The 17,435-nt window shown below is 38.7% G+C and overlaps 1 protein-coding gene across 6 annotated transcripts in view; it reads right to left on the bottom strand.

The window, feature by feature from the left end:
* IPCEF1 (interaction protein for cytohesin exchange factors 1) overlaps window positions 1-17,435 on the bottom strand; it is a 202,049-nt gene that overhangs the window by 56,010 nt on the left and 128,604 nt on the right. For all 6 annotated transcript variants that reach the window (XR_012517151.1, XM_074397235.1, XM_074397233.1 and 3 more), the window contains 2 exons: window positions 7,940-8,013; window positions 6,380-6,451 (listed from right to left, as the gene is read on the bottom strand). Coding sequence is in view for 5 of the 6 variants with exons in the window: in XM_074397235.1 (XP_074253336.1) it covers window positions 6,380-6,451; window positions 7,940-8,013 (146 nt within the window). In the remaining variant the exon portion in view is untranslated. The remainder of the gene's footprint in view (window positions 1-6,379; window positions 6,452-7,939; window positions 8,014-17,435) is intronic.

Below are 17,435 nucleotides of genomic sequence, written 5' to 3'. Positions count from 1 at the left end.
TTCCTTGAAGAATTTTATGTAACATAAAAATTGAAAATGTCCTATTTACCATTTTACTGGCAATGAATTCCAATTAAACATCAGTAACAAAAATAGAACTAGACAGAAGCTCAAAACTGGCTTGTCCCTGCAGACCACTGTAGGTCCTTCTCAAGGATTTACTTAGGAACATATCTTGAAACACAGATTTTTTTAAAGATAGGACACAAAGTGTGTCTATGACATGTACTCCTAACCATATGAATCCTGCACTTACTGGGATGATCTTGCTTATGTTTGTACTTATTTTGAGACAGTGAAAAATCCATGCTATGCATTTATCAATTCATCTATGCTTTTGACGTCTTCTAGTCTCACCCTGGGCCACAAACAAGCCCTGAACAATTCAGCATGCTACACTTACACTAAGCCAACAATATTGCACTTTCCCTCATCTGTAACTGTCAGAAAATTAGGAATCCCTACCCAACCCTCAACCTGCCACAGTCTTGTTGTACCTGTAATTTTTTAATAGAAAATGTATAATAAATTCAATTTTAAAAAATAAAGTAGGAGTTTCTAAAGAACAATAATGAGCTCTAGCCTATGTTAAGAAATCAACTTCAGCACTGTCATATCACAAACTCCTTAGTAGCCACTGAAAATTGGACTGATAAAGAGTCCAGACTATGCAAGAGAAACTCAGAAATGTGTATCAAGTCTCAATAGGATAACAGGTAAAATAAAGGAGTAGAAATTTACAGGAAAAATAAAAACGCTAGACAATATGTAAAAAAACTTTTCTTAGCCTCAAAAGTACTTTGAGAAATGCACACTCAAACACAGGAAAATATTTTCACCACTGGATTGGAAAAAATTTAAAATATTATTGATTTCAAGTATTTAACAGGAAATAGAAAAAGAAGCATTGTCATCCTTTGTTGAATTAAACGTGAAAATTGATACAGCCAATTTCAAGCAGGAAATTTGATGATATATTAAAAACTTAAATATCCATCCCCTTCACCCAACAATTCCAATCATAAATATCAATTCTACAAAAATACAATTGCATATTCAAAAATAAATGTGGCAGAATGTTCACTGCCAACAAGGCTCGTAATGACAAAAAGAAAAAAAAATTAACAAGAAAATGAATAAATAATTTATTCTATAACATTGATTCTATCAATTTTATGTTATAACCAAGCCAACGAGAGGACTAAGATGGGGGTGGAGGTGGTTAATGACCTGGAAAATACATGAAAAAACACATCTTCTGTAATTGTGCCTTTGAAATTACAAATTTTGAAATTTGTAATGGAATGGAAAACGCTAATATACTCTTAATTGAACAGATCAAGTAGAGAACAGTGTATTTAGCCTGATCCACTGTGCTTCAAAAACAATATATTTTTGTATGTGTATGAACTGGCATCCACAGAAAAGTGTCAGGAATAATGTAAACTTATTGTTAAAAGTGGATGGCCAGGCTCTGTGGCTCATGCCTGTAATCCCAGCACTTTGGGAGGCCGAGGTGGGCAGACCACCAGGTCAGGAGTTTGAGACCAGCCTGACCAACATGGTGAAGCCCATCTCTACTAAAAATACAAAAATTAGCCAGGTATGGTGATGAGCACCTGTAATCCCAGCTACTCAAGAGGCTGAGGCAGGAGAATCACTTGAACCTGGGAGGTGGAGTTTGCAGTGAACCAAGATTGTGCCACTGCACTCCAGCCTGGGCAACAGAGCAAAACTCCATCTCAAAAAAAAAAAAAAAGTGGATAACTCTGCTCTTCCCCTAAGTGGCCTGAAGTGATCTGTGAAAATAGTTTGCTATTTACTTGACCCAGAAAAACCCCATAAAATCATGCAAATCAAGAGGTTCAAATCTTCATGTTCACTTTAAGAACACCTATGAAATTTCCCAAGCTATCAGAGGTATGCATATATGAAAAGCCATCAAGTTTTCAGGAAGATGTTACTTTACGGAAACAATGTGTACCATTCCAACCTTCCAGTGGTGGAGTTGGTAGGTGTGCCCAGGGCAAACAGTAGGGCTGGACACAGGGTTGGTGGCCCAACAAGAATGCTAAATTTTTCCTGCACACATTTAAAAGTGCAGAGAGTAATGCTGAACTCAAGCGTTTAGAGGTAGATTCTCTGGTCATTAAGTACATCCAGGTGAATGAAACACCCAAGATGGACTGCTGTGTTTTCCAAGATCATGGTCGGATGAATTTATATATGAGCTCCCTCTGCCACATGGAGATTATCCTTGCTGGAAAGGAAACCACAAGAGGTGGCTGCATGGGGAAAAAAAAAAAAAAAAAACGCCAGGTGCTGTGGCTCACACCTGTAATCCCAGTACTTTGGGAGGCTGAGGCGGGTAGATCACAAGGTCAGGAGTTTGAGACCAGCCTGGCCAACGTGGTGAAACACCACCTCAACTAAAAATACAAAAATTAGCCACGTGCGGTGGTACATGCCTGTAATCCCAGCTACTCAGGAGGCTGAGGCAGAAGAATCACTTAAACTGGGAGGTGGAGGTTGCAGTTAGCCAAAATCATGCTACTGCACTCCAGCCTGGGCAACATCTCAAAAAAAAAAAAAAAAAAAAAAAAAAAAAAAAAAGTGTCCCATAAGAAACTGAAGAAACAAAAACTCATGGCATGAGCACTGATTTAGCATAAAATAAATGCAAATAAAAGCAAAACTAAAAAGAAGTGGTTCACCCCAGGGAGAGTAGCTGAATTAGAAAGTGAAGTGAGGATACAGAAAATACTTTGCTTTGTCTCACAAGAATATGTTTTCTGTATTATTAACTAAAATAAATGTTTAAAAGTTCATTTTTTAAAACTGACCAGGAAAAACAATACATTTCCTGGATCACTTTTAAAAACACCATAATTAGAATTTTTAGCTTATACCTTAGTTCATAATTGTATAAGTTGATCCTCCCCCCATAAAAGCATCTAAAGGTGAAACAGGCAAAATATGTGTTAAAAGAGACAAAAAATAGTTTTCACTTGAGTGTCTGAAACAAGAAAAGGCATTTCTAAGCTCTTTCCCCAAACATGGAAATGTAGCAAAATAGAAACCTGTTGACAATAAATATCTCTCTCAGCCATACGCAAAACTTACATCCTTTTCATTGCAACCATTAGTTACTTGCTGTGAAAAGTTAGTGATAGTTTAAAATCTGATTTAACTGTTTTCTTTCTAGGATCCATCGGCTAAGAAGTTTTTTAAAAAACATCATGGCAGCAGGAAAAACGCTTATTTGTGGCTAAGTAGATGGATGCACAAAAGGACTTATATTTACATAAAAGAAAATGACAGATGTTTCCTGGGAGTTTGTTGTATATTAACTTGATGTGAATGTGTGTGTTGGAGGAGAACAAGTGTTAAGAAATCCATGTACAAAACAAGAGCATTCTTCCCACAAACAGTGTCTCAGAAAGGCAGCTCCCGTCTTTGCTTAGAAACCAACTCTTTCATTACCCTTAATTACTTACCCATGTACTTTTAAATTGAGACTCACTACAGAACATGCAGAGTTTCTACTGAACTTAATTATATTTCCCTTCATCGTCCCTGGGAGAAATGTCACCATCCAGAAATGCAGTTGCCCAGGAAGAAGAAGTTCTAAAACAAGGACTCATCACTCCACATGCTACCCACTCCCTCCCCCACACCTCTCATCTTACCAAATAATACCCAGATACATGATTTCCTGGCTTAAACCGGCTGCATCAGTAAGAAGGGAAGTTCGTCATGTGTTACTGCAAAGTAAATCTCTATCATCTGCATAATCTTGTGGGAGAAGGGAGAAGGTGCATTGCTGGCTATTAGAAAAGTCATTTTTAGAATAATGAAACTCTATAATGATATTATAAACATGGGAAATTATTATAGATTTCAGGCCCAGATAAACAGACCATTTAGCCAGATCGACAATTTTCAAGTCTAAAGGTCACTGAGAGATTCAAAAGCATAGAGTCCAGACACCTCAAGCTCAAATTTCAATTTGCATCTTGTTTGTAAGTTGGAAAGATAACCACTAGCAGAATTTTAAGTAAAATGAACAGATCTTCACAGCATGGATAGGTGATAAGGTCTTGGGGTGAAGTATATATATCATATCTACCCATGCAACTCTACTTACCATTAATTAGATAGGTTTTGGTAAAGGAAGAACATAAAATTGGAAGATAAGTAAACTGGAAATGTAAATAAACACTGGGGCAGTGAGTGAGGAGGGGGATGTGGGATTTAGGGAATAAACCTGCCTGAAATACAGAAGACTCAGATAAACATGGAAGGGTCTCACACTTTCATTGGTTTAAAAATGCACCTTACTGTGTAGGACGAGAAATTCGCTAGGTAACAAAGCACTTGGAAGGAATTGTTTCTCTGCTACTCTCTGTCTCACTCACCTTTTGCTAGAGAGAGGAGACCTGCTTGCACGGTATCAGCCACAGAATAAGCAGAAAGGACGAGCCAGGGATGGAAATTGGAGCTGCAAGGCGTTTTTAAAGAAAAGCCAGGACAGCAGGAGGTATTGGGCAGGGGAGAGGCGGGCAGCACTGTTTCATCGCCATTAAAGACCAGAAAGGACCATCTGGGATGAACTGAGGCTCAGCAGCAGACTGACCTCACTGTCACAGAGCTCCAAGTACTAGTGAGCAAGACCTTGTGCCTTCCACATCGCACTTACATGGCAAGAGCTTTGCCAACCAACAGGACTTAGTGGCTGACACAAATAAAAAAAAAAAAATAAGTAAAGAGCTTTGACGTGGAGGTTTTAACATCCACTCCTTTCGTGTATCTGTTCTTATTTTTCTCAGATGCTTAAGAAAGCCAAGGGGGAAAAAAGCTAAAACTAGAAAAAGGGTAGAAACAACTTCCCTCTTTGTGTAAGCAAATCAAAGCCTTGCTTGGAAGACTCATCTGTCGGTTCCTTGCTTTGTTATTCCTAATACAGAGCTTCCCAACTTTCTACAGTACAAAGCCGTTCTGTCCTCATCTGGAGGGTGATGCTCAGGAGGTGAGGGGTGGGGATAGATGAGAATCCTAGCTGGACAGAGCTACGGAGCAGATACCCTATGAGGAGTGTGTGTGAGTGAGTGCGTGTGTGTGTGTGTGTGCCCATGGACATGTTTGATGAAAGGCCATTGCTTTTTTTCTTGATGTTTCTAGGGCAAGATAGCAAAGAGAACTACATAGGGCAGATAAGTAAGGAAATCATTATGTATGATAAAACACAGTAAGCATAAGCTCTATGAATGGTGGAATTACGTGTGGCTTTTTCCTTGCTATTGCCTACCATCTGCTGCAATGGGGCACATGGTAGGTGTTCCATAAACATATTTTCAGTTGGTCATGGGAAGTAGTAAGAAACACTAAGAATTCTGAGAATAGGGCTAAATTAAATAGAATGCCTTCTAATACCTCCAGCCAGCACCTCAAATACAGCATGACTCAAATAGCCGCTGCTGGCCAGGTGCAGTGGCTTATGGCTGCAGTCCCAGCACTTTGGAAGACCAAGGCAGGTGGATCACTTGAGGTTAGGAGTTTGAGACCAGCCTGGGAAACATGGTGAAACCCTGTCTCTACTAAAAACACAGAAAATTAGCTGGGTATGATGCTGCACGCCTGTAACTTGGGAGGCTGTTGGAGGAGCATCGCCTGAACTCAGGATATGCAGGTTGCAGTGAGCCAAGATCATACCACTGCACTCCAGCCTGGGCAACAGAGCAACATTCTGTGTCAAAAATAAATAAATAACAGCTTTTGTGATCACACCTGACTCTAAACCATTAGGGACAGTGTAGAGCAGGTTGTACTGTGTACACAGCCTGCCTATTTTCACAGACCACCTGGGAAATGGAGCTAGGGATCTACCATTTTGTGTTTGATGTACTCTGAGCAAAGACATTTTGCAAAATGTTCAGGACAATACACAGAGAGGTGATTAAAAACATGAATCATCACGATAATCACACAGCGTATATTAAACGCTGTAGCGATATTTTGTATGTAGAATTCCAACAGCTGCAAGATCAGTTACATAATAATTTCAAGCCTTTCTCCTTGTGATGCTGACTCTCATTTTAACATGTTCTTTGAATGACTTCTGTCCACTCCTTTCTCAACTTAGTGGTTCCCCAAGAAGAACTGTATAGCCTCCTTCTAAAATACTTGTAATTCTCCAAACTGCTTCCAAATACTAGAGAAGAAAGCAAGAAGGCATCGTAACTGATAAATAAATTGATCCTTAAAGTAACAGAAATAAATGAAACAGTAATAGCTATGAACATAAGATTAAAATTCTAGTACCTGACCAAAACTAAGTATACTCCCATTAAGGAATATGTTTACAATTTCCTTTACTTACACATTCATTTCTTGCACATTCTCAGCTGCAAAATAAAAGGTCTTGATCTGTGGGTGGCTGATCTTAAAAGCACTTGAAGGAAGAAAAGCACAAACACATAAAAAATTAGTGTTTATAGTCGACAGTGGGTCTGAAAGTAAATCAGTCCAATATAAGCTTCGTAAACTTGTCTGCTTTCTTAATAAATTGACAAAAAATAATTTAGTAATATTACATAACTATTGTCTAGTCTCTGTTTTGTATAGGGAACTGAGAGTCATTTTTTTTACGACAGAATATCCAGAACAGGGCTGAGTCTTAGATGGCCAGTAGTTTCCATTTAGAACACATAGGAATATCCTTTCCTTTTCACTTGCTAACTGCTTTGCTATAAAGATACAATAAATTAAATTTTAAAGTGATAGAAATGTTACTTTGAAATATTCAGATCAACTACTTCAAGCGAGGTATTTCTTCATATTCAATCAAATATACAGAAGAATATTTTATTTAAAAAATAATCAGGTATTGAACATCCACTCTGTGGCAACACATTGGAAATCTTATCCAAGGGACCCTTTGTTAGCGAAGGAGAAATATGAAGAAAAGTACAAAACATTGAAGATAACAAACAATAAAGTGCTTCCACCCTACCCTTTAGACAGGAAACCCTGCAGCACTGCACAGGCCAGCGTTTTCGTAAATAGCCAGTCCTTTTAAAACCACAAGAATCAACTCTGGACATGTGCAACCACACCAGAGACAAAGACTTAAAAGCTAACACCAGTTTACTAATTTTGTTAGAAGAAAACTACTCAATTGCTGCAACTAGTAACATAGGACAAAAGGAATGCCCCTTTCTGATAGGACTGGAAAAGAGGTCAAAGGTATTAGAAATAATAAGAAAAAGGCAAAAATGGACACATGCAAAATACAGCAGACTGCTATCATGGATGAGCACTTGAACAGGAGTCTAGATGCCTGGGTGTAGAGCCAGCTCTCTCCCGAGCTGTAAGCAGGTCACAGGCTCTTTGGGCTGCTTCCTTCTCGGGAAAACCAAGATCATGAGCTGGGGATTTATTTGGTCCCTGTCAGTTCTCAAATATTTTGGATGTCAGAGTGTAATCTCCAAGCTTAAGACATCTCAGAAACTTCAATTCCAAGGGTGAATCTGACAACTCCATGAACTAAGAAAGAGAAACTGGTCTTGATGGCGTATCTGCAACTCAGTGAGTCCTATTTAACTGCTTGTTCTTTTCTTTACTAGGACAGAAGCTTGACATCTGACCTCCCTGCCAGTCCTGGAGGGGGGTTATTCCATCACAGACAGAGTCATCAACAACAGTCCATGCCAAGGCTTCAAGGGGGTTTTAAAATCCATCTGCTCCACAAAACGAAATTCCAGAACATGAGAGGTTAAATGCTTCCATTTCTGTTTAAGGTGCCAACCCATAATACTCAAAATTCTCAGACATTCAGATGCTACCTTCACTCACTTCTAAATCACCGTATCACTTGGTGAATATTATGAAGAGATAGTATCCTGGCTCAGAGTTTTGTGGAAGATGAGAAACAACTTACTGCTTTTTCTTGCATTCAGATGCTCTTTCCACAGTGAAATCAGGCAGGTTGACAAATCCATCAGCTTTCTCTGCCTGAAACAAACACATACCACAAATAGGAATGAATGCATCAATCCAGGGGATTAGTGTATTGAGATCATATACATGGAATAGGGACGGTATAAATGAAACGAGGGAGAATCAAGAGATAACACCCTGAATCACCATGGAGGTATCCCTAATACACAGTTCAGGAGAAAAATTAATGTTCTCCTGATAAGTCACCCAGAATCTTTCCATGAGAAGTGACATGGCATGGCACAGGTTAGGGATGGTCACCATACAGCAGGCATAGGACCTGCCTCCCCCACCTCCTATCTCCATGGAAAACATAGCTAACCCAACAGAGTCTTATGTCTGCTGAGCCCATCAGCTTCCACAGCAACTTCTCTTCCTCCCACTCTAGTCAGCTAGCACATAGGAAGAAACCTAACTAGCATTCTTGGTATACATGGTGCCCAGAGTCCTGACTTTGGAGTTAGCAAATCTATATTCCTATCATGGATCGACCAGTTAGTGATTGTTGTGATTTAAATGACCTCAGATAAATAAAACAGCTGACAGTCACTCAACAAACATTATTTCCTCTCCCAAGTCTGTAGGCAGGGTCTTGGGGATTAAATCACAGAGCTACATCTTTCAGAACCTCAGTCACAACATTGATTGCTGGGGGTTCTTTCTACAAAGAGAAGACTACAGAAGAAAATTACATTTTTGAAGACTTAGCATAAATGTCACTTTACATCACCAAAAAAAATGTATAGGAAATGTAATCACTGTCCCACCTCTCTAAGAATTTGTTAATCTGTGCTTTACGAATAAAGTTTAACTGAGCCACAACGAAGCGAGGTTGTTTGTCACCCACAGAACTCAAATCTTCTTTCATCTACACTGGTGTCTCTGAATAGGGAATAGAATCTACAAGACTAAACATAGATGAGTCTGTGGTTATTGGGAGATGAGTAAACATTGATTTTGAAAATACAATCTTAATTTTACCAGTCAGCTAGCCATTAAGTTAGCACCATGGGTGCTTTTAGTTTATTTCATCACTCTGCCCTTTCCTTTATGGACAACTAGAGTGCAACTTGCATTCTTTTCTTCAGAAAAATTAAACTGTGAGGCATCCAACCCTAGGCCCATCTTCTCTCTCTTATGTGACTCAACTTATCTAAATTCTTCACCTGAAATGCCTTCCTCTTATAAGATTCAAAACTCAAGGCTGGGAACAGTGGCTCATACCTGTAATCCCAGCACTTTGGGAGGTCAAGACAAGTGGATCACTTGAGGTGAGGAGTTTGAAATCATCCTGGCCAACAAAGTGAAATCCCATCTCTACTAAAAATACAAAACAATTAGCTGGTCATGGTGGTGGGTGCCTGTGGTTTCAGCTATTTGGGAGGCTGAGGCAGGAGGTCAGCTGGAACCCAGGATGTGGAGGTTGCAGTGAGCCAAGATCGTGCCTTGCAGTGAGCCAAGATTGTGCCACTGCACTCCAGCCTAGACACCAGGCTCTGTTGTCCAGGCTTTTTTTTAGACTTTATCTTTAAAAAACAAAATGCCGGAAATGGTGGCTCACACCTGTAATCCCAGCACTTTGGGAGGCCAAGGCAGGCAGATCATGACGTCAGGAGATTGAAACCTCCTGGCCAATATGGTGAAATCCCAGCTACTCGAGAGGCTGAGGCAAGAGAGTTGCTTGAACCTGTGAGGCGGAGGTTGCAGTGAGCTGAGATCGTGCCACTGGACTCCAGTCTGAACAACAGAGTGGGACTCTGTCTTAAAAAAAAAAAAAAAAAAAAAAAAAAAGATTCAAATCTCAATTTAATGGATACTCTCTTCTTTAAATATTGTATATGCATATGTGTGTATACAGAGTGAATATGTATTCATTCATATGTATATTATATATATGCAGCTTCTCTCTTGACAGGCTGCTTAATTACTGGATGGTGATTCCCAAAGAGAATGTAAAGTATTCAAAAAATACAGACTAAGTCAACTTTTTGTACTATGCACAGTGCTCCCTGTGGATTCTCAATTAGCCTTACCAAGGAAGTATAGTTTTGAAAAACTATGTCAGGTCCATCAATTCCACTTTTAGATCTACAGACTGAGTATCCCTTATTTGAAGTGCTTGGGATTGGAAGTGTTTTATATTTCAGATTTTTTCTGATTTGGGGATATTTGCATATACAAACAGGTCAAGCATCCCAAATTTGAAAATCCAATACCCAATGAATACTCCCCTTGAGCATTCATGTTGGTGCTCATAAACATTCAGATTGTGGAACATTTTGGATTCAATTTTTGGATTACAGGTGCTCAACTATATGCTCAAAGGAACTGAAACAGTGTATTCAAATACATGTGTAGGCATGTTCACAAAGCACTATTCACAACAGCCAAAAGGTGAAGACAGCCCAAATGCCTGTTAACAGATAAATGGATACACTGATTGTGCTACATCTATACGATGGGATATTATTCAGCCTTAAAAAAGAATAAAGTACTAACACATGCTACCTGGATGAACCTCAAAAACCTTGTGTTAAATGAAGGAAACTAGACACAAAAGCTCATCTCTCATATAATTCCATTTATATGAAATATTCAGAAGTGGAAATCAGAGAGACAGAACACAACTAATTGGTAGCTACCAGGGGCCCAGGCAGTAGGAAATAGGGAACACTGCTCAATGGGTATGGGGTTTCCTTTCAGGGTGATGAAAATGTTTGGGATCTAGATAGATAAGGGGGTTGCACAACATTGCCAATGTATTAAACGCCACTGAATTGCTCATAATGTTAGGTTGCATGACTTTCATCTCAATTTTAAGGCCCTATGTTAGGCTAAGGTGTTTTTATGTAAATTTCCATAATTGATTTAGAAAGAAAAAAATCACTTAAATTCAGCATTTGTTTCTACTTCCTCCTCCCATTCATTTCTATACTCACTGTTCCAGAGGAACTGTAGAGACCAAAACTCCACTTAACTCTCATGTTGCTAAATCTCACCTACCATAATTAGTCCTCACTTAATTTAACTGTAAGTGATGCTATCGCCTGTTCCTTCCCTCTGAAGCTGCCCTCCTATTGCAGCCTTTCTGACAGCACATTACTGCTGCTCCCCTTTTTCCTCTAACTATGTCTTCTCTTTCAGGGATGTTGTTCTCCTGTCTGTTTCTCAAATGTCAGAGTTCCCCAGAGTTCTGTCCATGGACTTATTTTCTTTTTGTTCCAATAGTTTCTATGGATGATCATACACACCCTCATGGCTTATCTGTCATCACTGTACACACATATCCAAAATCCATACCTTGTATCATGACTGTACATGTATAACCAAAATCCATATCTCAAATTGGGATTTCATCCTGGAGCGCCTGTCCCAGATTTCCAACTTCCTTGTAAACTCATTGCCATGGGCGCCCCCCACAAAGTAACAAATCCAAAATCAAATGCATCATCTGACTCCGTAAAATGGCCATTCCTTTCTCCTATGTTCTCGACTTCAGTGAACAATACCACTTTCTAGCCAGTTACCAAAACAGAGAGTCTGAGAGATATCCCCATCTCTTCCATTCCCTTCTCAGAGACCCTGCAGGTAAACTCAAAGTTGTATCATTGCTGCATCTGCTCAAGTCTTCAATCTATCCATTACCCACTACCTCCTTCAACTTACCAATAATGTTTTCTTGAATTATTGCAAAAGTCTCCTAAACTGTTCTCCTTCTCCATAATTCTGCCCTTTCATCAAATGTAGTGTCCAAATCCCAGTCACAGTCACAGCAAATCCTTACATCATAAACATTCTTCATGACACTGTTTGATTAAATACCCTGCGTGGTGTACGGTCAAGTCTAAATGCCTTAGCAGATGATACAAGACCTTTACAATCATGCCCTGACTAGTTCCACACTTTCCTCTCTCCCCTTCTCCCATTCAACCAAAAGACAAACAGAAAAATCAAAACAAAGAAAAAACAATACTTCTATGGAGCTGAATTAGAATTAGCATGATTTGTTTCTAGACAACTTATTTTCAGTAAAATAAATCTATCTCAAATGATATAATACAAAAAATCAATCAACAAAAATATAACATACCTATATACGCTTTTAGTAATATTTTTATTCATCTAAAAATAAAATCAGCCAGGCTCCGTGGCTCATGCCTATAATCTCAGCACTTTTGGAGGCCAAGGTGGGAGGGTCAGTTGAGCCCAAGAGTTCAAGACCAGCCTGGGCAACATGGTGAAATCCCATCTCTACAAAAGTATAAAAGTTAGACGGGCATGGTGGCATATGCCTGTATTCCCAGCTAGTTGGAAGGGTGAGGTGGGAGAATCCCCTGAGCCTCAGGAGGTGGAGGCTTCCATGAGTTGTGATTATATAACTGCACTCCAGCCTGGGTGACACAGTTAGACTGTATCTCAAAATAATAATAATAATAGTAAATTTAATTAAAGCAATGTAAAAAATAAATTGTAAATCTTCATGTGCGTAGTTTCCTTTTCTGATTAACTGAAACAGCTGAGATTCCCTTAAATAGGAGCCTAAATAAATTTGGGTGAAAACACCTTAGTGTTTCCCCAGGAAATTATCACTTTAAAAGCAGAGGCTTTTTAAAAAAATTCTGAAGACAGGTGAACTATATTCAAAATCACAGATAATTTATGTCAAAAATGGTCCTTGCTTATTTGACTTGCAAAAAAAAAAGCCTCAAAAATGACAATCACAGAGAGCAAATCCTGAGAGAATGACAATTTTCTTCTCTTTCTCCTCCTTTTCCTCCTCCTACGCTTCTCCAGATCCCTTGTTGCCTATTATATTAATTAAAATAACTTTGTTGAATGTTACCCTTCTTCATCAATTCCTAACTTTCTAAAAAGTGTCCTGCAAGTGGCCGAGCAGGGTGGCTCACACCTGTAATCCCAGCACGTTGGGAGGCCGAGGCAGTTCAAGACCAGCCCAGGCAACATAGGGAGACCTTGTCTCTATTTAAAAAAAGAAAGAAAAAAGTTTCCTCCAGGTTCTGTACTGGTACCTGCAAGCTTCCCTCAAAATCCTGATGTAATAAAAAACTTGTTTTCCTGCCAGAGGTATCAAACTCATCCTTTGGACATTGTGCAAACTTGTCTTTCCAAATCTAGTCTTAAATTCAGAAGAAACACATTCCTTTTCACTTTGTTGTAGATATTCTATGATCTCAAAGGCCTTTCTCCTCACAGTTCAGTCCATTTGCTTTTCCCAGCATGTCTGATTTTGTTCATCTCGGTGGAGTATCACGTGCAGTTGCTGTCATTCGGCTGCATTAAATACACATTTTTTACCAAAATGGTTGGTGTTAAAACATTAAGCGGTAAACATAAAGGTTGCTGATCATCTCTGTGATATCATTAATTACCTCTACAGTATTTATGTCTCCTTTAACCACTCTGCTCTTGGCCAGACGTGGTGGCTCATGCCTGTAATCTCAAATGCTTTGGGAGGCCAAGGTGGAAGGATTACTTGAGACCAGAAGTTCAAGGCTGCGGTGAGCTGAGATGGGGCCTCTTGCACTCCAGCCTGGGCTACAGAGTGAGATCCAGTCTCAAAACAAACAAAAAAACACTCAGAGTAAAGGGCTCCAGGATGTGAGAAAGGCAGGCTGCCTCCTGCTCCCTGGCCCTATAATGCCCTTCTTATCTCATTCCCCCAGGTAAGTTTCCAGGATTCAACTTAGGGGTGACAATCTCTAAAACTTTTTCCCTGTTCCCTTAAGCCTGGACTGGTTACCCTCCTGTCTACCTCCAGCCCCAGGGGCAGACCTCCCTTACAGGACCTCTCTTACTATATTTAGTTATCTGGTTGTTTGTCTACTTCTCCAACAGACTGTGAGTACCTTGAAGGAAATAACTGTGTTGCTCACACATATTATTTACAAGGTGTGGAATAAATACATGTGGAATAAATAATTTTGTGAATGAATGATGAGACTATAATTTTTTTCCTCTGACAATAAAGAAAGTGTTAAAATGAGATGCAGAAGGCAGTGTGGAAAACAGTTTGGCAGTTTCTAAAAAAAAGTAAGCATTTAATTACCAAACAACTAAGCAATTCTGCTCCTAGGTATCTACCAGAGAAATGGATGCAAATGCCCATGCAAAGGTTTGCATGCAAATCGTTATAGCAGCATTATTTATAATAACCCAGAAGTGGAAACCACCTAAATGTCCATCAACTACTAAATAGAGTATGACACAGCCATACGATGAAATGCTATTTAATAATGAAAAGGACCAAACCCCTGACACATGCTGAAACGTGGATGAACCTTAAAAACATTCTGTTAAGTGAAAGGGAAACACAAGAGATCACATGTGACTGTGTGATTCCATTTTTATGAAATATCCAGAAAGAGCAATTCAATAGAGACAGAAAGCAGGACAGTGGTTGCCTGTGGCTGGGGGTGGAAATTAACTGTAAATGGGCATAAGGGACCTTATCGGTACAATAAAAATTATTTAAAACTGATTTATTATTATGGTTGCATAACTTGGTAAATCTACCAAAAATGAACTACAAATTTAAATAGGGTGAACTTTATTATACATAAAATGTACCTTGATAAAGCTGTTTTTAAAAAGACGAGGTGCAGAAAAAGTTTGGAGAATAATATGCAAATTAAATCTCTCCTAGTTGGCTATCAGTGACACTTGGAAGCAGATGAAATATGAAGCTTCTGACAATTCCACTGACAATTCAGCATGATTTGTTCAAACATAGATACAAAATTAGGTTTATATTTCCAATACCCCATGGTTTAAACTTAACTATGTATGGTTTCAAGCTTGGACTATAGGAATTTTAGAGACATAAATATTTTACTCAGTATTTTCCATACTTCAGACATTTTTAAAGATTAAAACAGACCATTAGATTTTAGTATTTAGCAAAGCACAGAGGCTTTTTAGGATAGTGAAAATACACTGTATTTTTATAAAGGTGGATATAAGTCATTACACATTTGTCCAAACACATAGAATGTACAACACCAAGAATGAACCCATATGAACTATGGAGTCTGGGTGACAAGAATATGCCAGTGTCAGTTCATCAGTTATAACAAATCTCCCACGCAGATGGGGATATTGATAATGGGGAGGCTGCATATGGGTATGGGCAGGGAGCACAAGGGAAATCTCTGTACCTTCCTCTAAAACTGCTCTAAAAAATAAAGTCTTTTAGAAATTAACTAAAATAGGACATCAGATCTTAGAATTTAAATGCAAAAATAAGTGTTCATTGCCATGATAACAGTTGGCCTTTTCATACCACAAGTGTTTTGGAAAATATGCAAAATTGCTCCTTAGGTACCTACACCTCAGGAAGACAGAAAGGCTGACTAGGAGGAACAAGAGTGATGTGTATTCCCGAGTCTAAGTAGGTCGAAGAAGACTAAGCCAGAAACAATTGAATGGTAATATAGGAAACTGTCATGTAGTTCCTGGTTAAAAAATGAAAAGTAATATTATCTCTCTATTTTCAGTGGAACCATAGTTCCTTGATTCTAAAAACCTGATTACTTTATACTTCAGTAATTCTGAATTCAGAAGACACCTTAGAATCTATGTATATTTTCATTGCAACATTTTCTCCCCTAAAACCTGTTATTAAATAAATTATAGGTCTTAAATAGAATCTTGAATTCAAGAAAAAAGAACAGCTAAAAGTTATAAAGGTTTCTTTGTAATATACTTTTGTGTTTTTAAGTGAATATAGAATTGAAATTCTTGAAATTACCTTAAGCAAATTTAACAAGGTTACCCAATGACTATCTGAATCAGGAGAAGCTGCAAAGTCTCCATTTCTCCATATCAATTGTTTCCTCAGTTATTCTCCCAAAGACCCAGGGAACTGGAAACAGATGAGGTCTAAACTCTGAGCTGAGCTGCCCATTCTCATGCCACCTTAGAATGGTTGTCACTAGATTCTCACACTACATACAGACTCACGACCACTAGAGAAATCTGAATTATATTATTTAAAATAGAAAGTAAAAGTAAACGGAGATTGAAGAAAAGTTAAGATAAAATTAACTGTAAAAGTTCCAGTTCTATGGAGAAACAGTCATTCTCATACCTTGCTGATGGTAACACAAAATGGAACCCAACAGAAGGAAGATGGATAGTAATCAGCAAAATGCACTTACCCATTGACCCAGAAATTCCTCTTCTGGGATCTGTCCTAAATACACCTTGGAGAATATGTGGAATGATATATGCATTGCAGCACTGTTTGTATTTACAAAGGACCGTAAGGAATGCAAATGTCTTATCATCAGAGGACAGTTGAAAACACTATAGTATCCACACACAGTGAATAACTATGAAAAACGCTACACAACATATAGAACAAGCTCCAGGACATAGTGCAACAAAAGGCAAGGTGCAGAACTGTATATGGAATATGCTAATTTTGTGTAAGAAAGGAGGATGGGATTTGACTCACTATACATACTTGCTGTATTTGCAAAAAGAAGTATGGAAATATAAACAAAAAACAAATAGAAAAGGGGGAAGAACAAGGAAAGAGAACAGAGATGCAAGGGGGATTGATTTGGTTGTTACTTGTTACAGTTTTGACTTTGGAATTGGGTACATGATTGATTTTTTTTAAGTCAAAAACAAACACAAAAAGAAAAGCAATTCTCATAATCAAAAACAAATAGAAACGGCCAGCACAGTGGCTCACGCCTGTCCCAGCACTTCGGGAGGCCGAGGTGGGAGGATCACCAAGTCAGGAGACCATCCTGGCCAACATGGTGCAGCCCCTGTCTCTACTAAAAATCCAAAAATTAGCTGGGTGTGGTGGTGCATGCCTGTAATCTCTACTACTCTGGAGGCTAAGATATGAGAATCACTTGAACCCAGAAGATGTAGGTTGCAGTGAACCGAGACTGCACCACTGCACTCCAACCTGGCAACAGAGCGAGACTCTGTCTCAAAACAAATAAAATAAAAAAAATAAGAAATAAACAAATAGAAACAAACCTAATTAAATGTAAACATAGAGGCATAACCCCACACAAATAATCATTGCTCTGAGACACCACAGAATTTTGACTATACATACTTCATGGCATACAGGCTAAATAAGGACTCTTCGTAGTAACATTATTGTCATTTTTACCTAGTCTTGGTAGGTTTTCTCCTTTCTTCCCCTCTAAAATTGCACAGAATCTAAAGCTTCCCTCCTTCTCTCCATACAATAGCATCCACGACATTGCAACTCATCTGCCCCTTCCTTTCAGAAAAGGTAATGTGAAGATTAGCATGACAAGACAGTCTACATTTTGCAACTATCACAGAGAGCCGCACGTATTCTCATCAGGCGTGACAAGCACTGCACCAAAAGCAAGAAGAAATGTTTGTGTTTTATTTTCTTCTACATATCAGAAGTAGGCCTGGTA

The sequence above is a fragment of the Saimiri boliviensis genome, chromosome 4, assembly GCF_048565385.1.
Source record: "Saimiri boliviensis isolate mSaiBol1 chromosome 4, mSaiBol1.pri, whole genome shotgun sequence".
Taxonomy (NCBI): domain Eukaryota; kingdom Metazoa; phylum Chordata; class Mammalia; order Primates; family Cebidae; genus Saimiri; species Saimiri boliviensis.
This window is presented reverse-complemented; position numbering and strand designations above follow the sequence as displayed.